This window comes from Delphinus delphis, chromosome 5 (assembly GCF_949987515.2).
Source record: "Delphinus delphis chromosome 5, mDelDel1.2, whole genome shotgun sequence".
NCBI classification, from domain to species: domain Eukaryota; kingdom Metazoa; phylum Chordata; class Mammalia; order Artiodactyla; family Delphinidae; genus Delphinus; species Delphinus delphis.
In genome coordinates, this window is record NC_082687.1 from 42349038 (window position 1) to 42376040 (window position 27003).

General features: G+C 37.6%; 1 protein-coding gene across 1 annotated transcript in view; it reads left to right on the top strand.

Moving 5' to 3' along the window:
• Positions 1-27003, top strand: part of PRKG2 (protein kinase cGMP-dependent 2) — a 93501-nt gene that overhangs the window by 10546 nt on the left and 55952 nt on the right. The window contains exons 3-5 of the mRNA XM_060011678.1: positions 20662-20828; positions 24709-24822; positions 26247-26352. Of these exons, the coding sequence (XP_059867661.1) occupies positions 20662-20828; positions 24709-24822; positions 26247-26352 (387 nt within the window). The remainder of the gene's footprint in view (positions 1-20661; positions 20829-24708; positions 24823-26246; positions 26353-27003) is intronic.

A 27003-nucleotide genomic window follows, 5' to 3' on the forward strand; every position in this document is an offset into this window, starting at 1 on the left:
TGTTTTGCAACAGCGTCTCCCTTTAAGTAGAACTTCTCTTTAAAGCAGGACTCCTGCTTTACCTGGACTTTGATTTGTGATTTGCATAACTGAGGAACCGAGTTTACAAAAGTCATTTCTGTTATCTTGAAAACCCTAGGGGAGTGCAGAGGTGGTTCTAGGGAGTCTGCCCATCTCTCTTCCAAAGAAGTAGACTTAACGGGTGTACACAAATCACACTGAATTATGAATATGTATAGCAAAAGCCACTTCTTAGCACTTAGTCTGCAAGTGTCATGAAAAAGGGATAAGCTGATGCCTCTGAGGGGGGTGCATTCATTCATTCATCCCACAGTTTTAGTTAAGCACTGCCTTCTCCCAGCCACTGTGTTAGATGCTAAGTATATATCAGTGAATAAATAGACACAGAGCATTTCCTGTGGGAAGATAGTATACCCAGAAACAAGTAAACATTGTGTAATTATTAATTAAGATGAATGATATGATGAAACTGACAGTAGAGTGGGTGGTGTCTGGGATTAAGAGGGAGAGAAGGTCAAGGAGGGGACAGAATTGGGATTGTCATGGAGACCTGGTTGAGGAGGTGACCTTTAACTGAGACCCAAAGGAGAAAAAGGAGAATAGACCAGGTAGAAAGGGCACTTACTTCAGGCAGAGGGAACAATTAAAAGCTAGAATTAATTTTAAAAATAAGGATTTTTAAAAGAACATGTAAATATTTCCCACAGTATTCTTGTGTGTGTGTGTGTGTGTGTGTGTGTGTGTGTGTGTGTATGGGTACGTTTCTTTTCTGGCTCAAGTTTGAATTTCCTAACCAGGAAAGATTGATTAGAGACATTATGGTTAGGGTCTCCTTTCTGCACTATTTTTAAATGAGTAAATATTTATCAGTTGAAATTAGATCTTTTGCCTTGATAATGTCTTGGCTGAGCCTGGGTCCTTCTTGCAAAATCCAAGATTTGTGAAATTAAAACAACTTTAATTTATTCACACACATAAATAATATAAATCAAGATAAAACATTTGACTTAAACAAATAAATGATTAATTTTGATAACAGGATTATAAAGGGAAGTTTAATTCATCAATTTGTTGACAGTGCTTGGCACATAGTGAATGAGCAATAAATGTTTGTTAAGGAAACAAGTCATGCCGGATTATAAACGTATAATACTCTGTGGTTGAAAGAATCTGATTGACGTTAGAGTTCAGAAGACTTTTTTTAAGCCAAGAGTTTATTTATTAGTTGGCTTAGAAAGGTCTTCTGTATTCCCATTGCAAAAATAATAATTATTTATTTTTAATGGTGTGAATTCAGAAATTATAAATGTTGCTTATGAACTTACGCTTGTTTTTCAAAAATTGAACATCATAGTGTTCTCTTTTGATGTATAAGAGATATATGCGCATATAATAATTGTATTATGCATTCTCTCTATATACGTACTATACACATACATATGTTATACATACTATATGTGTATACATAAGACAATATATTGTTTACCCACAAAAATTCTTTCAATAACAATGTGCTTATATATCTAGGAGAAGTGCGAGAGAATTTAATAGTAATTCATCTTCTTTGACCCTCTTCCTACATATTCCACCAGATTTCTCCTCTTGAATGAAGATTATTTTCAATTATTTTTTCCAAAGACTTATGCCCGTCTTGAGGCAAAACACTATTCTCCTGGTGTTAGGTAACAGAACAATCCAAGATAAGTACATTCTACTGTATTTTTTATTAGCTCTATTATAACGAGGTAGAGGAAATCAATAGCTAAGCACAGTTAGTTTTTGGGCCAAACCATCTGTCTGTAGTGAGTGGGACACAGGAGAGGAAAGACATTACAGCCCTTAGAAGGATGGATGAATAAGGATGAGCAATGATTCCCCTCATCCATCATAAAGGCAGGCCCAGTGGGTACAAGTTTGTGTTGGGGATACGATGAAGAAATGGGATAACTGATTCCTTAATGATTAAATCCTAAAGAGACCAAATTAGATTATTTATGCCTTCATAATCCCTTTATGCTTTCATAGAGCCTTTTAGTTCTAAATTGAAAAGTTAATTAGAATATGGGAACCACTCTTTTGTCATTGACTGGTTTATGTCTTATTTCCCCTTGCAGACATTTGTACCTGAATTTTCCCTGCAATTTCCCTTACAAAATGTCTTTCCCCTTAAGTCTGGAATAAGTGGCTAAACGCAGATAACATCAATTCAGAGATTTAAAAATGTCCAATTCTTTGAAAGTGCTCAATATTACAATTCATTTTCCATTTTCAAATAGTTCCAGTTTTAGAGAAAGTCTGTAAGTAAAGTTTGGATAATTTATCCAAATATAAATTTTATACAGTCTTTATATACAGTCTTTATACAGTCTATCAAAAATTTTGGAAGAAAAAACTTTCTGGAAGTTAGAACATTAGAAAAGATGAGAGCACCATTCATTGATAAAAGGATAATGGACAGTGTCCATTGGTTTGGCTACTTTTCCAAGCAGTTCCTGTTAGATAGATATTAGAGAATTTAAGGTAACAGTCAAAATGGAGCCTTCATTTAGTTTTAGGTTCTCATGATTTATTTGTTGAACTTTATAAAGTTTCCTGGATGACTTTATGAATAAATTTGTTTTTACTAATACGTGTCAACTACATTTTGGATCAGGTTCTCCCTCCACACTGGATCAGAAAGTCATTGAATGGTGTTTTAGTCTTTTTGTCAAACAGTATGTCTCTGATGAGTACTTACCAATGAGAAAGAAAGTGGGGGGAGATTCCAGCCCTCCTGCAATCAACAGCGTGGGGGAGATATGAAGTACTGAGAGAAACCAGAGAATAACATTTGGGGGGATGATAGATTTCGAATTTGAGGATTCAGATTCGGTAATTCATGAGAGACTCTCAAGCCCATGCCACCGCAGTCTGCGAGTTTGCTGAGGCCCCTGTGCTCAAATGTATTGTAAATGGCAAGTGAACCTCAGCAACTGCCAGGAAGCCCACTCATGCCATCTTTGTTGTCTTGTACCCAGCAAGTGTACTTGTAAGGTAGGAAGGGGGAGCTTAAATAGTATAGTTGCACCTCCCTGCTTTATTTGGAGGAACTTATATGCTCTAATGGCATTGGAGAACTCTTTTAATTTGTCTCTTGCAAAATTCAAGGGGCTACTTTTTAAGATCAGGTTCTAGAATAACTCAGTGCTGTTCAAGAGAATTTTCTGCAATGATGGAAATGTTCTAGAATCTGTGTTGTCTGATATGGTAGCCAACAGCAGAATGTAGCTGTTGAGCACTGGAAGTGTGACTAGTGCCCCTGAGGAATTGAATTTTTAATTTCAAGTTATTTTAAAATTAAATAGCCACATGTGTCTAATGGCCACTGTATTGGATACTACAGTTCTAGATTATGTGGTTTTGACTGTAACCGCTATCTTTTGAGGTGGGAATTGTGACCGTAGTGAAGTTTGAGAGAACTTACAGACAAAGTAAGACCTGTGTTCGGTATTAGGACAATGTCACAGAAAATGAAAATGAGCCTGTCAGATTGAGGTGGGCACAATGTGGAATCCCTCTTCAGCTGAATGGAACCTGCAGTCTATCATAGCCTTTTGTAGGGACTTGGCTTTGTGCCCACTGACCATTTTAGATCTTCAGAAGCATACAACCATGTGGGCATGTAGCCCGTTTTATTATAGGTACTCAGCCTTTCTGAAGTATCATAAATCATGATGAGTCAGAGCATTCCAGTATATCAAATACTCTGATCCCTGATTTAATCTATTATAATAACTATCAGAAGACTTTAGGGCTGGAAGAATCTTAGAGATTGTTTCACGCTTCTCCCCTATTGCAGAAGTGAGGAAACAGGTGCAGGGGAGTGGCAGAATAGGCCATGGTAAGTGGCAGAGCTAAGATTAGAACCCAAGATTGACTTTGAAACCAGTTCTTTCCCTCTACAATCCCAAAAACAGATGCACAAAGACTGGATTTGCCTCTGGGTAGGTGTCAAGCCAAAAGACACTACCAAACCAAAGAGCAGGAGAAGGAAGGATTTATTACCTGCAGCAAGTAAAGAGAACACTGAAGGTATTTCCCAAAGTAGTATGTCCCTGAACAGCAAAATTGGGAAAGTTTTAAGCTAAGGGTACATGCATATTTATGAAGGGGCTTGGGCATTGTATGCATATTCATGGAGGAGAATTCAGTGTAGAAGTGGGGCAAAGACTGACAGAGTCCTGGCTCTAGTTGACTGAAATCAATAAAGGTCAGCATGATCATTCCTTAGGTTCCAGTTAGTCGGGTGGTTGAGTGCTTGAGGGAGTTTTGGATCCTGCAGAATAGCTCAAGAATATGCTTCAGACTGATCTTTATCTTTGAAATAGAACTGGGAGTCTTTACAACTGACTTATTGTCTCCAATATGGTTATTTTCTGGCCTGATCAAGAGCAAGCATTGTGGCCAGACTTAGATCACAAAATGGCTTAGGCCTAAAATGACTTCTCTTATGTCAAGAAAGATATGTCTGGTTCTCTTCCTCTGGGGGTCCCCCACCCTACCTACCTATACCAGTGTTCTTAACCCACAAAGATCAAAGGGCTCAAGTCAGGTTAGTTTGGGCACCAGTCTGCTTTATTTTGATACACTGTATTGGTTGGTAGGAAGAACAATGCTGCTTCCCAACTTCTTCCAAGCAGAGTTGAGCAGAGCTTACCCATTTCATTAATATTCACCAAGTGCTACATCCTGAGAGCTCAGACCTGTGTGAAAAGGACACAGAGAATGGATTTGATCCATCTGATGGTACAGACTGATATATATGGAGGGGCACGAATGGGTTCTGAAACAAGTACAGAGCTTCTCAGGGCTGAGAACTGAATATCAGTGGCAAAGGTGGGTGAGAAAGAGCTCAGATCGCATTTCTGTCCATGTCTGACCTGCCTTGAGCACCAAGACAACCATGCCTGCAGAGGTCAGACCTTTTACTGAAATTAAATTTTCTGTTGATGTAGACATTGTTTAACAAACTTCAGCACCAGCAGAACAAAATTATGAGCTCGTGCAGAATGTCTGGTGGAACACAGGCAAATTAATCAGAGACATCTGGCAAGTCGCTGGTATGACTTCCTTTCACTGAGAACGCTTTAACTATCATCTGAAACTATTGTTCTTCTTTGAAAAGGAGAGGTAAAACAAAGACTTGCCATCAGACTTCAGATGTTGACTCTAGTTTTAGGAAGGACAATGAGTCTCATTTGTCACTCCCACCCAGAATAGGAGCAGAATAGGTAAAAGTGGAAAATGCTAGTGAGTAACGCATTTAAACAAGATGTGGAAAAACAGCCAGGAAGAAAGAGTATGTTTGTTATTATTTGTTCTTCCTTTCGAAAGCAGTGCCGAGCATTTGAATGTGTGTTACAGAAATACAACTCTTTTACTGAGCAGAAGTGTTTTCATGGAATGATAACGATAATAGTAATAACAACATTTATACATCGCTAATGATGTGCCAGGCACCACTCTGAGTGCTTCACAAATATTGGATTATTTAATCCTCACAACAAACGCATGAAATAGATATTATTATCACCATCATAATAGATGTGATTATGTATCATTTTATATATGAAGAAACTGAGGCTTACAGAATTAAATAACTTGCCTAAGGTTACACAGCTTTTAGTATTGGAACCGGGATTCAAAACCAAGAAATCTGCTATCTAAAGTCTGTTCTAAATAAGGACTGACTGTCTAGCACAGGGAACTGTATTCATTATCTTGTAATAACCTGTAATGGAAAATAATCTGAAAAAGAATACATATATATAACTGAATCACTTTGCTGTATACCTGAAACTAACACAATGTTTAAACCAAGTATACGTCAATAAAAAGTCTGCTGTAACAACTGCAATATCCCACTATATCAAAATGAAAATTAGAGGAGGATTCTTCATATTTTAGTTGGGAAGCCTCGTAAAAAATTAAATAAATAATTAGAAATAGATACGTTTCTAATTTTTTTTCCATATGGTTACAAACAGCTCCCTGCTATTGTTGTTAGGATGTTTGAAATCAGAATGTTTTATAGCAATAACGTGCATTTAGACATCCAGATCAGAGCTGGCTACTCAGGGATGGGGTGAGAAAACCAAGCGTTTGGGCAACTGCTAGACGTCTGTTGTTTTCTGTGTATTATCTCATGGAGACTTGCCTGGTGAGGTAGGTGTTACTTTAACCTTGGACCAAAGGGGAAACGGAAGCTCAGAGGCATTCAACAGCTTGCTCAAGGTCCTCTGCTGAACCAGGTTTCCAGTGTGAGTCTGCCTGATGTGAGAAGTGTGTTCTCTACCGTTGTGTGCACGACTCTTAGAGCCAGAGCAGCCTGCAAAGTGAATGACTCCCCCTTGGGGTTGGTGAGGGGTGTAGAGGGGATAGGCAGTGCTGTTAAACTTCAGAAAAAGGAGAGGTTAGGAGCACGGAGGAATTGAAGAACCTGCCTAGAATTGGCAGCTGCCTTGACACCTCAGAGAAGTGAGATAGATTTTGGCAGATTTTCCAGAGTCTTGGCACCCAGCGCCCGGGACTTCCTGCCCCTGCCTTTTCTTCTTTCTCTCTAGAAGCCAAAAGGCCTGGGCTCTCCTCACTCTGCACCCCACCTAAGCCCTCTCTCAACCTCTCAAATTACCCTCTGCTTGGTTTATAGCCACCCTCTGTTCCTTCTCACTTTATCCTCACATCTTCCAGTCTGTCAGTTGCTAGGTGTTAGGAAAAATGTGTAATTAAGCCTCAGGAAACACTCAGGACTCAAGGACTAATCGTTGTGAAAATCAAAAATCGAAGTGCTGACTCGGAACCACCTTTCCCTTGCCTGGTGGTCGGCGTTCCTGAGTTACAGCATGTTCTGTGATGTGTTTATACTACTGCACAATAACCACAGCCATTTTTGACCCCATAGGCTTGGCTAGAAACATTCCCTTTATGCCTTCAGATGAACACATTCAGTTCAACAAATGTTTATCGAATATTGAATTCTTTAGTTTTGTTTTCTTTCCTTTCTTTTCTGTAGTTCTTTCTGTCTCCTCTCCCCCATTTCTTTCACTTATATGTTTATTTTGTTTGCTCCTAATTTTCCTCCTCTCTCAATTTCCTTTGAATCGTTCCAGGAGTGGTTGTTTGTCATGACAAATTAATTTGAATTAGTAAATTCCAAGCATCAACTTTCGTAGTCTTTTTGGGGTTTACAAATCAAGCTCTGAGAAATATGAAGGAAAGAAAGATCTGTAGCTTCCAGTCTCTTCTCTCCAGATGAGGTGAGAAAAAGGGAGGTAAAAAGGGATAGCCCTTGGAACCAGAAACTCAGGGAAACCCAGGTGTGTTTGTTTTCTATTGTTGGATAACAAGTTACCACAAACTTAGCAGCTTGAAACAATGCATATTTGTTATCTCGGCATTTCTGTGGGTCACGAGTGTGGGTGAGGCTATTTAGGTCATCTGCTCAGGGTTTCAGCAGGCTGCAGTCAAGGTGTCAACCGGCTGTGTTCCTTTCTAGAGCTTTCTAGTGGAAGAGGTCCTCCTGTAAGCTCAAGTGATTGTTGGCAGAATTCAGTTCCTTGTGGTGGTAGGACTGAGGGCCCCATTTTCTTGCTGGCTGTCAGCCAGGGGCTGCTCTCAGCTCCTAAAGGTCTGCCCAGAGTTCCCTGTCATATGTCCCCCTCATATGACAGGGGCCCTCTCACAACATGGCTGCTTACTCCTTCAGGGCCAGCTGGAGAATCTCTTTAGTGTTGACTAAGATGAAGTCTTATATAACATACGCTGGGTGACCCTCCCATCACAGTTGCTATATTGTGTTGTCAAGGAGCAAGTCCCAGGTTCCATCTCCACTCAGGGAGAGGGGATTATATAAGAGCTTGACACCAGATGGGTAGAGACAGTGGGGCCATCTTAGACTTCTGCACACCATACCGGCCCCTTTGCATCTCTGGTATGAGATTCTCTGACTAAGTATCTGGCCATGCTAGATATGTAAAGCCATATATAAAAAGCCCAGAGTCTTGTACATGCATATTCATAGGAGGGAAAGCCCTTCCTTTTTCATGCTACAATATGAATGAATCTTGATGACTTTATGCTAAGTGAAATAAGTCAGACTGAAATTATTCCACTTTATATTAGGTACCTAGAGCAATCAAATTTCTAGACACATCAAGTAGAATGGAAGTTTCCAGGGGCTGGGAGGAGCAGGGAATGGGGAGTTATTGTTTAATGGGTACAGAGTTTTAGTTTGGAAAGATTAGAAAAGTTCTGGAGATGGGTGGTGGCGATAGGTGCAAAATAATGGGAATATACTTAATGCCACTGAGCTGTGCACTTAACAGTAGTTAAGATGATACAGTTTGTGTTGTGCATTTTACCACAATTGAAAAAAAAAAGTCCTGGGGCTGATTTGACAGCATACCTCTAAGTGCCAGGCTGTTTCAAGTTCCATATAGGATGCTGGAAGGAGGTAGAGCGATGATTTTCTCTTTTCTTATTTTTTTTTCTCTTATTGGTTATCTTGTAAAGGAGAATAAGATACAGCAAAGTCTTGTGACAAACGAACATCAATTGATTATTGTTAATTAATCAGCCATTAATTACTTAATAGTAATTAATTGATTGCTTGTTGAGCCTTCAATGGAGGCTTGTTCCCAGTGCTGTGGGAAAATAGAGGGAATGAACAACTTCAAACTCCCTTGTGTTTTCTTGTTTACAGCTGTAATTCTTAAGCTTAAGTGCACATTGTAATCACCAGGGAAGTATTAAAAAATATTGATGTCCTGGTACGACCCCGAGGGAGTCTGATTAAATTGGTTTGAGGTAAAGGCCCTGGGTATCAGGATTTACAGAAGGTCCCTGGATGATTCTAATGTGCAGTGACAATTGAGAACCATTTTTTTTATAGGAACAGGCTTCCCTGCAGCTGACTCTAGAAATATTCAGTTTGACACTCTAAGAGCAATGCTCATTACAGGCATCTAGAGAACTATTTACCATTTCTACCTAATTACCATGCAGCGCAATGATGATTATGCATATCACTGAGTGTGTCAGACTAACTTCCTTATATGTTTTGGTTTTCAACATTTCATTATTAAGCTCTGTTCTTTGATGCTCCCGGAAATTGGATCATCTGCACACATTTGAGAAAGGGAGAGAGAAATGTTTGCTGTAAGCATGAAGTAACAGTAAACATGATTCAATTACAACTGTACTTAATTATGTGGGCAATAGGGTAAGAGAGTTGACAGGACAAAGTCATGCTCATTTTCTGATTATTCATGGAATGACCTCATCTTTTCATGCTGGTTTCTCAAATTTTAAACGTGTGCATTTATTAGCTATTTTTTTCTTGCTCAAAAAATTTGGGGGAAAAGTAAATAGATGTTTATCTTGCTTATTTTCTGTGCCTGTTTAGTGGATGATGGACATTTCCCACCTCCACTCCTGTCTCTGTACCCAGGATTTTTAAACTAGGAGAAAGAACTTGAATGTCCTTTAGTATTAATTTTGTTGAGTCCCTATTTTGTGCCAGGTGCAATTCTGATTTTAGGTAAGAGGATGAAGAAAGTGTTGTCACCCTTGAAGATCTCGGTCTCTTTGGGGAAATTAAAATGTATTGCAGTCTTGTGTGATTGATATTCTAAGAGATGGGTGTACAAAGTACGGAGGGAGCATCCTGTGCTTGGTGGGATCAGGGACATCTCCATAGATGAGCCGACATTGAGCTGGGTTTTGAGGAGATATGGATGGCTGGGAGACCAAGCGGCCTGACACATTTGGGGACCTGCAAGCAGTTCAGTGGGCCTGGGGTACCCCGAGCACAGGGAGGCTGGCCAGACGGGGGACCTGGATTGTCAGGAGTTTTACTCACATTGTGAAGGAGTCTCCCTTAATAAATAGTGGCGGTTCGCAAGTATAGAGTTTTTAGAGCTATTTTAACTCGAAGATTTTAAAGTTGCTGGTAATTTGCTGACATATAATAGTACAGCTATTCCTTCTGTAATATATTTTATGTGCCAGGCCATGTTCTTAGTGCTCAGTATTGTTAACTAACTTAATTCTCATAGAAATCCTATGACCTGTGGACTGTGTTTATTGTCATTTTATAGCTGAGAAAACTTGAGATTAAGTGACTTGCCCAGAGTTCCACCGTTCGTAAGTGGCAGAATTAGGAATCAGACCCTGGCATTCCAGCTTTAGATCTTGGGCCCTCGACAAATATGCCTTCTAATATACTTCCTATTTGTATATATAATTAAGTTATGATATGCCACACAAGTAAAGTTGCCTCGGCCTTTGTGCTCACAAGAAATTCTTGACAGATAAGAAAGTAGGTGGAGGCCCCTGGTCCCTGCTTGGCACTGAACCTTGTGCAAAGAAGTTTGCAAGACACATGCTTTGTCTGACCTGACAAAAACAAACAGTGAGAACACAGGCTTCTAGTAAACAGTTCCAGAGAAGGAAGATTGAGGGCCCAGCTTAACAAGAACTGTCAGTGGACTTTGACAAATTAAACTTCCTGAAGCAATTTAGAGGACAGGAATTTATTGCTTCAAAGAATATTGATTATGTAAGTAGGGGGTGTAAAAGGATTATGGCACACTGCCACTGATGTGCATACATTCGAGATCCAACCCTATTGGAGGAACTTTGAACTAAGCAGAGAATCTTGGCAGTGCCTCTTTCTTTCTTCGTGGTTTCTAGAACTTTTCATACCCTTCCCCACAAAAAGCATACCATAACCACTACTATTGCCAACTACTACTATCACTGCCATTTATTAGGCATATATTAGTACCTTATCTGAGTTAATGTGCACAGTATCCTTATGATGCAGGTATGATTACTCAGCTCTATTCACAAAGAAGAAATCTGAGGTTCAGAAAGGTTAAGATCACACAGCTAGGAAGTGGCAGAGCTGGGATTTGAACCTAGGATCTTCTGCCTCCAAAGCTATGTACACATTTTATTTATTAAATGAATTTTTTATTGACGTGAACAAATCATAAAGTGAACACGCCCATGTAACCACCAAACAGATCAGGAAATCAGAAGCCCCTTCTGCTCCCTTCCAATCCCTATCCATTATCTACTTCTAAGGTAGCCACTATCTGCACTAGTATTATCATAGATTACTATGCCTATTTTTGAACTTTATGTTAGTGGAATTATAGAGTATGGACTCTACAGACTCTGGCTCCTTTAGTTTATATAGTGAGAGTCATTTATGATATTGTGTGTAGCGATGGTTCATTCATTATCGTTGCTCTATAGTGTTTGTTGTGACTATGCTACAACTTCTCAGTTCTACTGTTGATGGACATTTGGTTGATTCTGGTGTTTAGCAATTTTGAATAATGCTGCCATGAATATTTTTGCACTTTTGATTTATATATGATTTATGATAGGTATATAACTAGGAATGGAATTGCTGGGTGGTACATTTTATCTAAGTTCACATTTTTGTTTTATAAATTTATTTGTTTTTTACTTATTTATTTTTGGGTGCATGGGGTCTTCGTTGCTGCGCATGGGCTTTCTCTAGTTGAGGCGAGTGGGGGCTACTCTTTGTTGCAGTGAGCGGGCTTCTCATTGCGGTGGCTTCTCTTGTTGTGGAGCACGGCCTCTATGCACGTGGGCCTCAGTAGTTGCGGCACGTGACCTCAGTAGTTGTGGCTCGTGGGCTCTAGAGCACAGGCTCAATAGTTGGGGCACATGGGCTTAGTTGCTCCACGGCATGTGGGATCTTCCCAGACCAGGGATTGAACCCATGTCCCCTGCATTGGCAGGCGGATTCCCAACCACTGTGCCACCAGGGAAGTCCCTAAGTTCACATTTAATATAGATTGCCAAATAGTTTTCCAAAATGGCTGGACAAATATATACCCCCCACCAACAGTGTATGAGTATTTCTACTCTCCATCCTCACCAGCATTTAGCACTGTCAGTCTTTTTCATTTTAGCCATTCTGGTGGGTATGTTTATGTTGTGGTATCTCATTGTGGTTTTGACTTTCTTTTCCTTGATAATTAACAGGGTGAACACTTTTTAATTTATGTGTTTTCCATTGATGTCTGCTTTCCCTCTGTATCTCTGTAGTACAACCGTTGTCATAAATCAAGTATCTATATATGTTTAAGTGGGTTTTAGTTCTTTCTATTCAGGTCCAAAGGTCTTTTTTGTGCCTCCTTGTGCCAAGAGTATAGTCTCTCAATTATTTTGATTATTAATAATTTTTTTTTTTGGCCACGCCTTGCAGCTTGTGGGATCTTAGTTCCCCAACCAGGGATTGAACCCAGGCTCTCGGCAGTGAAAGCGCAGAGTCCTAACCACTGGACCGCCGGGGAATTCCCAATAATAATTCTTGATATCCATTACCTTAAGTCTTCTAGTTTTGTTATTGTTCTTCAATGTTGTGATGGCTATTCTTGGGCCTTCTTATGATTATAAGAATTTTAGAATTAGCTTGTCAATTTTCATAAAAAATTTTTTAGAATGTCGATTGAGATTTCATTGAACCTGATCAATTTGAATAGAATTGACATCATTAAAAAATTGTCTTCTCATTCATGACTCTGCTATATGCCTCCATTTATTTAGCTATTCTTTCATTTCTTTTAATATTTTGTAATATTGTTTGTAGAGGTTTTACACATTTTTGTTATATATAATCTTATATAGTTGATCTTTTTAAAATGATGTCATTTAAAAATTAGCATTTTCACTTTGATACTGAGATATAGAAATACGATTGAGTTTGTTTACTGACCTTGAATCCAGTGAGATTATTGAAATCACCTATTAATTTTGATGGTTTTACCCTGTCCATTCTTTTGAGTTTTCAATTTACATAACCATGTCTTTTGGAAAGAATGACAATTTTATTTCTTCTTTTACTGTGTTTGTATCTTTGATATATTTTTTCCCTTTTGTTTCTTTTTTTCTCAATTTATTAAGTTTGCTCAGACTTTTTATTCAGGGTGGAATTGAAGTGTCCCATTTCTGATATCTGGCGGAAAGCTTTCAATATTTCACATGTGATATGATACTTTCTGTTTTTGTTTTGTTTTATAGATTTTTTATCAGATTAAGGAAATTCCCTTCTATTTCTAATTTACTAAGTGTTTTTTTTTAAAATTTAAAACTCATATACAGGTGTTTAATTTTATCAAATACTTTTTCCTCATACAATAAGATTTTGCTATGTATTTTTCTCCCTTATTCTTTTCATGTGGTTAATTACATTAATTTTCAATCTGGTCTAGACTTGTTTGTTTTTGACTTTTGTACCTATCTTCATTAGGAATATTAACCTTTAATTTGTCTTTGTTGTAATATGGGTTTTTGTTATTAGGCTATTCTGACACTCTAAAATAAGTTGGGAAAAATTTCTTTTTTCTATTTTCTGGAAAAGATTATGTAAGATTAATAATTTTTATCCTTGGGCTTCCCTGGTGGCGCAGTGGTTGAGAGTCCGCCTGCCGATGCAGGAAAAACGGGTTCATGCCCCCGTCCGGGAGGATCCCACATGCCGCAGAGCGGCTGGGCCCGTGAGCCATGGCCGCTGAGCCTGCGCGTCCGGAGCCTGTGCTCTGCAACGGGAGAGGCCACAGCAGTGAAAGGCCCACGTACCTCAAGGAGAAAAGAAAAAATAATAATAATAATAATTTTTATCCTTAAATATCTGGAAAACTTAATGGTAATGTCACCTGGGTCTAGAATTTTCTTTGTGGGATAGTTTTTATTTCTTTATTGCTAATCCAATTTTCTATTTTTTTCTTATATAAGATTTGATATGCATATTTTTCTAGGAAATTTTCATTTAATCTAAATTTTTAAAATAGTTATTCATACTGTCCACTCATTTTTCCTATCTGTAATATCTATAGTGATGTCCCTTTTCTCATTTCCAACACTGTTAATTATCCTTTCTCCCCAACCCCCCATTTGCCATGAATTTTTCGGTTCTATTTGACTCTTCAAATAACCTATTTAGGGCTCTCTTGATCTTCTTCATTGCACTTTTTTCTTTCTGTGTTATCTGTTTCTATTTTGTTATTTCCTTTTCCCTTTTTTGAGCTCAATTGCTTTTCTTTTTCTAGCTCTTTGAGATAGAAACTTAGTCATTCATTTTTAATCTGTTTTCTTTTGTGATGTATCTATTTAATACTGTAAGTTTTCCTCTTAGTATTGATTTAACTGCATCCCACAAGTTTTGATAATCACATTTTTATCATTTATTTCAAAATATTATCTGACTTCCCTATGATTTAATCTTCCTTTGATCAATGAGCTGTTCAGAAATATATTACTCAGTTCTCAAACATTTGAGGATTTTCTGATTATTTTTGTTACTGATTTTGTTATTGATTTCTAGCTTAAATTTTTAGCTTCTATTGTTTGCAAAGAATATACTCTGTATTATGCAATCCTGTGAAATTTGTTAGGTTTGATTTACAGTCCCCATAAGGTCAGTTTTCGTGAAGGTTCCACGTGTACTTGAAAAGAATGTGTATTCCGAATTGGTTGAATACAACCTTTAAAATAGCTATTAGGTCAAGAGATTAAGTAAAGTTTGATAATCAAGAGTTTAGATCTTCTATCTTCTAACTAATTTTTGTCTGCTTATTCTATTATTTCTTAGATATTTTAAATCTCTCAAAGTTATTGTGGATTTGTCTATTTCTTCTTTTAATTTTGTCAGTTGTTTTTTGTCAAGTTGATGGTATCTAACTAGATGGATACACATTTAGAATATATGTATTTTCCTGAACATATCAATATAAAATATTCCTCTTCATTTCTAGAAATAATGTCTTTCTTTAAAGCCTACTTTCCTGTATCAAGGAAAATTTTCTTTATACAGGCATACCTTGTTTTGTTGTGCTTCACTTTACTGCACTTTTTTTTTTTTTTGTGGTACGCGGGCCTCTCACTGTTGTGGCCTCTCCCCTTGCGGAGCACAGGCTCTGGACGCGTAGGCTCAGCGGCCATGGCTCACGGGCCCAGCTGCTCCGCGGCATGTGGAATCTTCCCGGACTGGGACACGAACCCGTGTCCCCTGCATTGGCAGGCAGACTCTCAACCGCTGCGCCACCATTGGCAGGCAGACTCTCAACCGCTGCGCCACCAGGGAAGCCCTACTGCACTTTAAGATATTGCATTTTTTACAAATTGAAGGTTTGTGTCAACCCTATGTCCAGCAGATCTATAGGCACCCCATTTTTCTGACAGCATTTGCTCACTTCATGTCTTTGTGTCATGTTTTTGTAATTCTCACAATATTTTAAACATTTTCCATTTTTACTGTATTTGTTATGGTGATCTGTGATCAGTGATCTTTGATGTTACTACTATGATTTGCTGAAGGCTCAGACGATGGTTAGCATTTTTTAGCAAAAAAGTATTTTTTAATTAAGGAGTGTACATTGCTTTTTAGACATAATGCTATTTCACACTTAATAGTCTACAGTATAGTGTAAACATAACTTTTATATGCATCTGAGAAACCAAAAAATTTGTGTGACTCACTTTATTATAATATTTGCTGTATTGTTGGGATCTGGAACTGAACCCAAAATATCTCTGAGGTATGCCTGTAATTGGTGTTTACATAGTATATCTTTTTCTGCCTTTTTACTTTGAACTTTTCTATATCATTATCTTTAAGGCATACCTCTTATAAGCAACATATACTTGGTATTTTCTTTTTTATTTATTTATTTTATCAGTCTGACAATCTGGTCTTTTAATTGGGGTATTTATTACATTTATATTTAATGTAAATACAAAATATTTGGGTTTAACATTAACATCTTACTATTTGTTTCTTATTTGTTTCATTTCTTTGGTTTCTTTTTCTCTATTTTCTTTCCATTTTCTTGAATTAATTAAATACATACTATTATTCCATTTTCTCTTCTAGTTAAACATTCTATGTCTAATCTTGTAGGGGTTACCCTAAATTGTAACATGCATCCTTAACTTGTTCAATTTCCAATATAGATTAGTGCTTTTAAATTATGTTAACTAACTCCATTTACTGACCATGCAGTTTTGGCTGATTGTTTTCATACATTTTGTTTATCACATATTTCAAACTGTACAAGGTATTATTATTACTCTTTTATAAAGATGAGCTTCCTTTAGTCACCCAGATATTTACTTTTCCCATTCGTTCTTTCTTCTAACATCTACTAGTTTCCATCCAGGATCATTTTCCTTCTCTGTTAAGTCTGTTGCCAACGGAATAACATTTTGAAAATATATTCATTTTGCTCTCATTTTTGAAGGCTGTTTTCACTGGGTAAAGATATTGGAATAGGCACTCTGAAGCACTTTGAAGATATTCCACTGTCTTCTGGTTTCCATTATTTCTGTTGAAGAGTAAGTCAGTCCTGTTGTTGGTTGTTTGAAGGTAATATGTCTGTTTTCTCCAGCTGCTTCATAGATTTTTCTTTTTGTATTTCAATAATTTGACTATGATGGGACTAAATAATTTTTAATGTATATATTTTGTTTGGAGTTTATTGTCTATGGCTTGATACATTTTCATTGATTTAAGAAAATTCTTGAATATGTTACCTTCATGTATTGTTTCAGACCAATTATTTCCCTTTCTTTGGTGGTCCAGATTACATATATGCTCAACTTCTCTATCATGCCATATGTGTCTCCTGTGTTTTGTTTTGTTTTTGTTTTTATTGTTCTATTTTCTGTCCTAGATCTTCTCCAGTCTTCCATCTGGATATATTCTACCTGCCCATATTCAGTTTGTAATCATTTTCAGCTGTGTCTTATCAGATTTTAAACCCATCTATTGAGGTCCAAGCTTCAGATATTGTATGTTTCAATTCTAGAATATCTACTTGATTTTTAAAAAGGTTCATGTTCTCTGTTGACATTTTCTATTTTATCCTTGATTTTCTTAAACCTATTATAGTTGTACTAAAGTTTGTGCTTGATACATACAATTTTTTTAATCTACTGTGGGTCTGTTTCTATTGTTTTTTTTCCTCTTGGTCTTCAGTCATTTGATCTTTTCTCCTGGTATGCCTGTTAGTTTTTGATATCATGCCAGATACTCCTTATGGAAAAATTATAGAGAAAATTTGAGTCCTAGATTTTGTGAACATCCTACAGAAAATATTCACCTTTGCTTCTCACAGGCAGTTAAGCAGGGGCAAATAATTTTAGCCAAAATAGGAATAGTTTCAAAGTTGGTTTGGGACTCTTTTTGCCTGTTTTTTGTTAGTCTTTACTTCTAGTTTACAGCCCTTTAGATGTCCCATCTGAAATTCTGAGTGTTTACCAGGATTCTCTTTCATGGTGTGTCTTGAACACTGACCTGTGTCTTCCCAATCCTTTGAGACTGCCAAAACTCTGCTTCATGCTGCCTACAAATCAATAAATGCCTTGAAGGAAAAAGCAGAGGTGAATGTCAAATTCATGTTTTCTTGTTGATCATCATTCATCAAGCTGTTGCTAAGTTGATAGTTCTCCAATGCCGTCAAACAGATTTGTAAATATATATTTTAATCAACTTTTATACTTGTTTTGTGTGAGCAGGGAGAGTTGTGCTTATAATAGCTGGCCTATATCATAGTTATAGGAGAAGTTGCAAACTTCATACTCTTAATCACTGCTGTATGCGGCTTTGTAAACAGAAAATTCCAGACAAGACCCACTCCTCTAAGTATTTATGATTTAGTTTGGAGAAAACCTCATAGAGAGAACTCTTTTCTTTCTTTTTTTTTTTAATATATTTATTTATTTATTTATTTGGCTGAGTTGGGTCTTCATTGCTGCACACGGGCTTTTCTCTAGTTGTGGTGAGTGTTGTTGTGGTGTGCGGGCTTCTCATTGTGGTGGCTTCTCTTGTTGCAGAGAGACTCTAGGCATGCGGGCCTCAGTAGTTGTGGCACGTGGGCTCAGTAGTTGTGGCTCATGGGCTCAGTAGTTGTGGCTCACGGGCTCTAGAGTGCAGGCTCAGTAGTTGTGGTGCATGGGCTTAGTTGTTCCACGGCATGTGGGATCTTCCCAGACCAGGGCTCGAACCCATGTCTCCTGCACTGGCAGGTGGATTCTTAACTACCATGCCACCAGGGAAGTACTAAGCACTCTTTTCTAATAGAATATTACAATGTGTTTATGGACTAAACTAAATTAAGAGGATCTGGGAACTCTTTGAGGCTATGGGCCATGCTTTACTAATTTTTATGTCTTAAGTATTTGCTTGATAAATTTGATGAGTTGGATGGACATGAAAACGAGTACTCTAGGAGTTTAGGGTAGAACAGAAGGATTGTGTGAGCTACAGTATCCAGGTAGAGTTGAGTAGGTCATAAGGGGTTTCTTGGTAGATGTCTAATGTTTGGGTAGGTTGAGGGGAAAGGAAGCTAAATTCAAGGAGAAAACATGTGCCAAGCCTGAAGGTAAAGCTGGCAAGCATAGGAGACAATGAGGAGACCAGTCTATCTGTAACAAAGGATTTGTGTTAGGGAGTAAGTGCTAGATGGATAGAGTGAAGGTATATGGTGGGAAATGGGGAATCCAGATGGTGGGAAGTTGATTGTCTTCCATGGCAAAAGGATTTTCATAATACTTCCATGGAATGTTAATAGAAGTTAAGCCAAAAAAAAGAAATAAATAAAGAAGACACTGAGGTTTGGGAAACATTGGTTTAAACAGATTTGTTTACTGCAAGATTTCTTTGAACCTTTAAACTGTGCATGCTGAATTTCCAAAATTGTTTAAACTCAGCAAACTTTTGATTATAAAAGAACAGTGATTCTTGGAACATATTTTGGGAAATTGGGATATGTGGGCATTGAGGAAACTCTTGCTGGAATGTTACACTAGCATGAAAGACTCATGAAATCTGGAACTTTTATGATATTGTTCACAGTTCTACCCTTGAGAAGAATATCTTGCAAAAGTATTTTCTCGGTATATCTTAATTGAATGAATTGTTGGTTTTAGTGGATGAAGGAAGAATGAGATCAGGGTGAAGTCAAGATGAATTTACCAATGTGAATCTGATAGTGTGGTATAGGATGGACTGCAGGGGGAAGAGGCTAGAAGCTGAAAAACCAAAAAGGAAGCTGTTTAAATTATCCAGACCTAAGATTTTTTCTTGGACTTGGTGACCCTTGAAAATGGAAACTAAAATGGATAACAGTGATATTTTGCAAAGAGAATTGACAAGACATAGTGATAGATTAGATGAAGGAGGAAGGAAGTTCTCAAGGAACCCAGAGAGTTCAGATGGCTCTGAGGTTGATGGAGTAGGGAAGAAGGAATTTCTGTACAAGACTTTGTTCTGTTTCCTTCATGAAGCCTAATGATTTGATAGATAGGATCATAAATTATCTAATTCCATGAAATTTTACCTTGTGTTTGAGAACTTTCTTTTTTTTTTTTTAATTTAGCCGCGCCACCTGGCTTGTGGGATCTTAGTTCCCCAACCAGAGATCGAACCCAGACCCCAACAGTGAAAGCGCTGAGTCCTGAGTCCTAACCACTGGACCACCAGGGAATTCCCTTCAACACTTTCTGTGTAGAAAAGATCACAAGTTTTTAAACAGCAAAGCTATGTATGGGAGAGAGTTTGAATGAAAAATACAGGAAAATACCCATATTTTAAAAGAATCACACTGAATTTGAGTGAAAGCAAATATATTGTGCAAAGATTCTGACTTAGGCAACTTTTCTTCCAGCTCGTAATTCTATGATATCTACATATAAATTATGCTAATTAGAACATTAGAAATTTAAGGTGATGCAGATTAGGCAATTATTTTGAGCTACTTCTTTTCCAAAAGAAACTGGAGTGTTCTAGGATTACCAACAAGTGGGCTTCTGATTTGGGGAGTGAATAGGCTGGGAGGTTGGAAATGTAAGTGCTGTCTAGTCTAGACGTACTAAGAGTCAAAACATAGGCAAACCTGAACTATCACCATCACCCGCTATGTCTGATCAAACCTTATGAGTCCCAAGGGAGCTGACTTCTCCACCTCGGAAGGAGCAACAGATGGAATGGAAGCAGCACAGACTTCAGACTCAGACTTAGATTTAAATCCTAGGGGAGGATAAGTTGCTTCTTAGCTTTTAGTCTACTTATCTATAAAGTCGGAATAGTCATCTCACAGGATAGTAGTGAGGATTAAATAAGATATAAAAGGACTAGCACTGTAGGAATTAGGCACGCGTGTATACATCAGTGAATGAATACTGTGTTATAGTCCCTTAGGTACACCTTCTACCTACCAACCAGACCTGCTTCCCATCTAAAAATCATATGTCCATTAGTATTGCATCTAGGGACCTTGAAGGTTGCTACCTTTGTGATGATGACAATTAGGAGTGATGATAAAATTGATTTAATAATGATTTTACCAGAAAAAAATATTCAAAACTGTTTTCAAAGGATTTCCAAGTAAAGTATGGTAGTTCTAAGGGTCAGGTGTTGGTGGGGCTAGAAAAAAATTTTTTCCTTGCTGGGAAAGTTGTAAATACATAGGTAGTAATATCAAGAATAAAAATGAAGTGACTCTAAACAGCAAATCACGGTTTTCACTAATTGTAACCAACATCTTCTTTCCATTATACCAGTGAGAAGAAGCTCATTACAGATGCCCTTAATAAAAATCAATTTCTGAAGAGACTGGATCCTCAGCAGATCAAAGACATGGTGGAATGCATGTATGGGAGAAACTACCAGCAAGGGAGTTACATTATTAAGCAAGGAGAACCAGGAAACCATATCTTTGTACTGGCAGGTGGGCTTCACAGATTTTTCCAGTCAACATATAATAAATATTTGCCTATAGTTTAATGATTTTTTGCAAACATTTATAAAAATGCAAAATTGGTTGCTCTATTTGTAGAAAACATAACAGATTGAGCTCATGGAATAGTAACCTTGTTGATCATGTTGCTAATACTTAATATTTACAGAATGCTTTCTCTATGTCCAGCATCCTACTGAGAACTTAATAGAAAGATCTCATTTCAACTCACCGACTCTGTTAGGCAAGTGCTACTATCTTCATGTTACTATGTGGACTGTGTCACAGAGAGGTTAAGTAACTTACCCAAGGCCACACAGCTCATTAGTGGTGGAGGTAGAATGCAAATTTAAACAATCTGATTAGAGAGTCCATACTTTTAATCACAGTGCCACTCACTCAACATATACAAGAAGGCGTTTCAGAGTATTCAAAACACTGCTGCTTGTGTTGACCTTTTTCCATTGTTGTACCATGGAAAAGAAAACAATTATTTTTGTGACTTTGTAAAATATTTTCGTTATATACCAATGATTTCAAAAGACAATTTAGGTACATTTAACCAACAGATAAGTCAAATGGAATGCCTTAAGGTTAAAGCTGGTGTTTTTAGAACCATTTAAATGGCTTCCTCCATACATGATCCCTTGAACGTGCTTCCATGCTGGGTAGATTATAATGGTTAGATAGGAAAAGGATTTATTTCTCAAATGCTTATCAAACACATAAATCTTATACTGGAATTCAACAACTTTTTTTTAGATATAGAAGTGAGAAATCATCTGAACAAGGCTTACAGTTATTGAATGCCCTGTCAAATTCTGAATTGACCCCAATTTTTGAGTTTTAGGGAAAAAAGTTAACTGGCTTGTTCAGAGGTAGTGGTAACCTGGGATGTGCTGTGGCATTTTATTTTGCACTGTAGGTCCTGATGATCTAAGCAATGCTTCATAAACTTTATAATTTTTTTTTTTTTTTTTTTTTGCGGTACACGGGCCTCTCACTGTTGTGGCCTCTCCTGTTGTGGAGCACAGGCTCCGGACGCATAGGCTCAGCGGCCATGGCTCACGGGCCTAGCCGCTCCGCGGCATGTGGGATCCTCCCAGACCAGGGCACGCACCCGCGTCCCCTACATCAGCAGGCGCACTCTCAACCACTGTGCCACCAGGGAAGCCCATAAACTTTATAATTTTTTATTGATGGCCAACTATGGTCAAAGCCCAGTGCTGAGTTCTGAGAGAGACACAGGTGAATAAGACATGATTCCCATGGGAGGTTACATTCTGGTGAGTGACCTGCAACTTTAGACAAATCCTTGTATAGCAAGGAGGGGTAAAAAGAATCACAGAAACTAAGAAACAAAGTTAAGCAATGCTTAACTTTGTTTCCTTGAGGCCTTAGGTGTGGAGCAGAAGTTGCCTATCCAAACAAATTAATACACATCTATTGACAGCGTATAAAAGATTGTTTTCTCTATTTTGATTCTTTAAACATGCCAGTTGCATAATTATTAGTGTATTATTTGCCACATACGTCTTTGTAGACATCCTTAAAACTATAGTCATCCTCAAGTAATTATTCTCCCCAAGAAGTGAATTACAGTCTTAATTTAGCCAGCCTTCAAGTTTTAGGGACAGGTGACCCAGAGCAATTTCCCCCTCTTTCAACTTTTCTCTTGGCTCTTTCACTTCTACTTTAGCAACACTAGAACATTCTGGCAAGAGAAGATAGGGCATTAAGTCAACCAATATTTAGGAAACCTGCAAGGAAAGATGAGAAACTCATGTCAGCTCATCTTGTTCTTTGCCAGCAACTCTGATGAAAGGCTTGGGGAGAGAAGGGTTTGAACAGAAGTCAGTATCAATATAGTTATGGAAGTCAGGGCTATAGCACACATGGAAATGAAAATTGGATGCTTTCTTATTTGAATTAATTATGATGTTATCTAAGAATTGAATTGTGTGATTTAATTGATTGAGCAAATTAGTTTGTTAATTCAAAATCTCCCCTTTATAAAATAGAGCAAGAATAGCAAATAGTAAAAGCATATTTAGCTTAAAGTTTTGGTATTCCATATAATTGTTCAGTGTTGCTCAAGTCCCATGTGCCATAACGAATTAGAAAAAAACTTGAAATGCATAAAGTTCCATGATACTAACTCAACAGTGAAGCTAAGTAGTTTTGATGGAATAGAATTTAGTTATAATGAGAAATTATTAAATTGCATAACTAATATATAAGATTCGGAGCCAAAACAGAATTTATTTCTTACTAGAATATAAGTTCTAACAGGATAAATATTTTTTCTGTTTTGTCTACCCTGTCTTTCTTTCACCTGGGCTAGTTCCTGGCACAGCATAGGTATTCATATCAGATGCACTGAATGAGTGGTTGGACGGAGATGACCCAGAGCTACTTAGTGGTGAATTAGGAGAAGGAAAGACCAGTTCTTCAAGGGAAAGAGAAATAACCCCACCATTTTCTTCCTCTAAAAATATAGGTCTTTTTTTGCAAAGCTTTTGATTAGCTAAGGTTTTATTTGCATTTGTTTGAAGGGAAAAGAGAAGAGAATTGCCAGAGCAGAAGCATGGTGAGGAAGTTGCCTCTCCCTTCCCCCAAACTCTGCTTAGCCAAAGATTGGTGTCAAGCACTCTTCTTTTTCTTTTTTATGAATTTAATTTTTAGAGCAGTTTTAGGTTTACAGCAAAATCGATAGGGTGGAACAGAGATTTCCCAGATACCCCTGCCTCCCCACATCCACAGCCTCTCCTGTTATCAGCATCACTCACCAGCAAGCTACAGTTTTTTTGTTTTTGTTTTTGTTTTTTGCGGTACGTGGGCCTCTCACTGTTGTGGCCTCTCCCATTGCGGAGCACAGGCTCCGGATGCGCAGGCTCAGCGGCCATGGCTCACGGGCACAGCCGCTCCGCGGCATGTGGGATCTTCCCATACCGGGGCACGAACCCGTGTCCCCTGCATCGGCAGGCGGACTCTCAACCACTGCGCCACCAGGGAAGCCCTGTGGCTTGTCTTTTAATTCTCTTCTTAGTGACTTCATTTATTAATGCATTTCAATGAATGAGGGGTCAGGCAACAAGCAAGGCACGGTGAAGTAACGTACCCAAGGTCACATGGCCAAAGACTAGTCAGAGCCAGGCGGCCTGACTCCAGGGCCAGCATACTTCTCAGTTATGACAAGTTAGTCCTTCCGCCAGTGTGAACACCTGTGCTGTGTTTTCAAGACGTACAGTGATTGTTGTGTTCCTTGTGCAAGAGAAGTAGTTTCATGTGCTACATTTTTCATGGGGTAGAATGAATTTTAAATGAACCACTTGCCATCCACTGCTTCAGGAAAGAGCTTTGTAACAATCACAATAATAATAATATGGGATTTCGTTTGTTTGTTTTTGTTTTTTGTGGGTTTTTTTTGGCTGCACTGCACAGCATGCGGGATGTTAGTTCCCCGACCAGGGATAGAACCTGTGCCCGCCTGCAGTGGAAGCGCAGAATCTTAATCACTGGACTGCTAGGGAATTCCCAATAGCTAACACTTACATGGCATCTACTATGTGCTAGCCATGGATCTGTGATCTTACCTGTAGTAACTTATTTACTTCTCACAACTGTATGAAGTAAATATTATTAATATTATCCCCATTATTGATGAGGAACCCAGGCAGAGTGGGTAACTCTTCAGGCTAATCAGCTAATAGAGAGTGGGCTTCAGTCTGCATTCTTAACCACTTTATTATAATGAGAATCATAATATATCTTACCTGTATGCTTTGTATACCTTCTGATTGTTTTTTTTTAACTTGTGGAATCCAGGTGGATTTTGATTACTTGTGTTTTCTTACATTCTACTTGATAGAGGGTCAACTAGAGGTGTTCCAAGGGGAGAAATGGCTATCATGCATTCCTATATGGACAACGTTTGGGGAACTAGCCATTTTATACAACTGTACAAGAACTGCCTCTGTGAAAGGTAACAGGAGATGAAATGCTGTATTTTTTAAATTGTTACACAACGTTAAAGATAACCTAAGACACTGTTGCATCCTGAGTATTTTTGTCTCCCGTTGTGCCCCATATGCTCTTATTAATAGAAAGGCTATGCTTATAAAAGGATTTATATTGAAGCCCTTGTCTAAATGATTCAAGCTTAAAAAGATCTTTCCGTCAGATACCTGTATATAAAATATGAGTATGGATTTAAACAGAATTGATTCCAGTATTTGCTATCGTTGCCACTTCAATTTTGTATTATGTAGACATTTGCCTTTGGCTCATCCAGCATGTTTGCTTTCTATTCTCCATAAGGTTCTGACCATATTACAAACCAGAAAATTTAATTAAACCAATAAATGTGTATAAATATCAAAAAGGATATGAATTAATTAATGAGAGTTTTCATGAGTGACTTTTGGGATTAGTTCAGTTGCTTCTCCTTAGGGTTCTTGTTTTTATCGACTTTATTCATGGTAATATCAGGTTTTCTTCTGAATTACTTAGATGTGGTGTTTCTCAGAGTTTGGGACAAGGTTATGTGTGTCAGCATTGTTGCAGTATTTGATAAAAATGCAGATTCTGAGGCTCCACTCCAAATAATCTCTGACAGTGGGGCCCAGGGATCTCTATTTTTAACAAGAATGTCAAAATAATTCTAATTCACTCTAAAGTTTAGTAAACCAGAGATTTTGATTTTGATCTCTTCTGTAGGCTCTCATCACTCCTTTAAAAAATATCTTACTACCATAATTTCATACAGATTTTTTAGAGCTGCTACTTCTGTTCTTCTTCCTTTTTAGGTTTTATTCTTGATTTTAATGTCTTTCCTATGAAAACGTTGTCCCAAAAACTGTCTTGCATAATTTCTTTGAAAATGATTTTATATATTTTATGTAAAAGTAACCATAGAGATTCTTAAAATATATTGGCTCCCGTTAGCAACAGTGTCTAAACAACATAAAAAGACATAAAAACAGACTCACACGCAGAGATCTTTAACTCTCAGTTCTCTGCTTGTGAATTCTTCACTCTCTGGATTAGCTACAGGCTGGCTGGCTTTCTTTTGTATCACAGCACAAATCTAAAATACCTCCTGATGATGTAGTGTGTAATTAGGGATTGCAAACTAATTTTAATATCATCCTAAGCAAAACATAATTAGAATGGAAATCTTTTGCTGCTCACTTTCAAATCATCATTTATTTCAAAGCCAAAAATGATTTTATAAAATTACCTACTCTTTACATCACTACTTCCTTCCATTTGCATGCTTAAATAATGCATTGTCCAAGAAATATCATTTTATGAGAGTACATGAAAAATTTATTGATTAACATGTTGGAATGTTTTCTTAATCTAAGAGCTAAACAATATTTTATTATTTTCTTGATTTTTCTAAAGCTATTACCAATGTTAAAACATGGGCACTAGATCGAGAGGTATTCCAGAATATAATGAGAAGGACAGCTCAAGCCAGAGATGAAGAGTACAGAAACTTCCTCAGAAGGTAAGAATAACACGTTGGTGGCAGAAAGAGCAGAAGGTGGTATAGCCATATTGTGGATATGTTGGTTTTATCAGAGTAATTATTTTACTACAATCTTTCTTATTTAAACATTTTCCATATGATTAAGCCAAAGGAACAAAAGAATTCTCTGGCAGTAAATGACACTATATATATGAAGAATTATGTTTCATTCCCATTAGCCTTGTTCACTGATTTATTTCTCTTGCTAATTTTGCCCTTGTGTTGATGGAGTCATTGCACATAGTATAGAATAATGTGCATAAAATCCTAAAATATTCACTTGGGTTGCTCAGTTGACTTTGAAAGATGTCCTATAATTTGGAAGTAGATAACAAAAAATAATGCTTTGCTTAGAATAATATTAAAATAAATGATTTTACTGTCCTTACTTGCTTTACCTGAGACATTTTTTCTCATTGGCATAGCCACGCCATCTTCCAAATTACTATTATTTGCATCAAATTAACTTGCCAAAAATGTTATTATGCTTGCTATCACGACATGGATCCTTGGAACATACACATTTTGTCAACTGTTCTGAACCCCCAACAACTTGGACGCATCAAATTACAGAGAAACAAGTACCTATGTAACTGAAAAGGTCAGCTACACATTAAAAACATTTTTTTT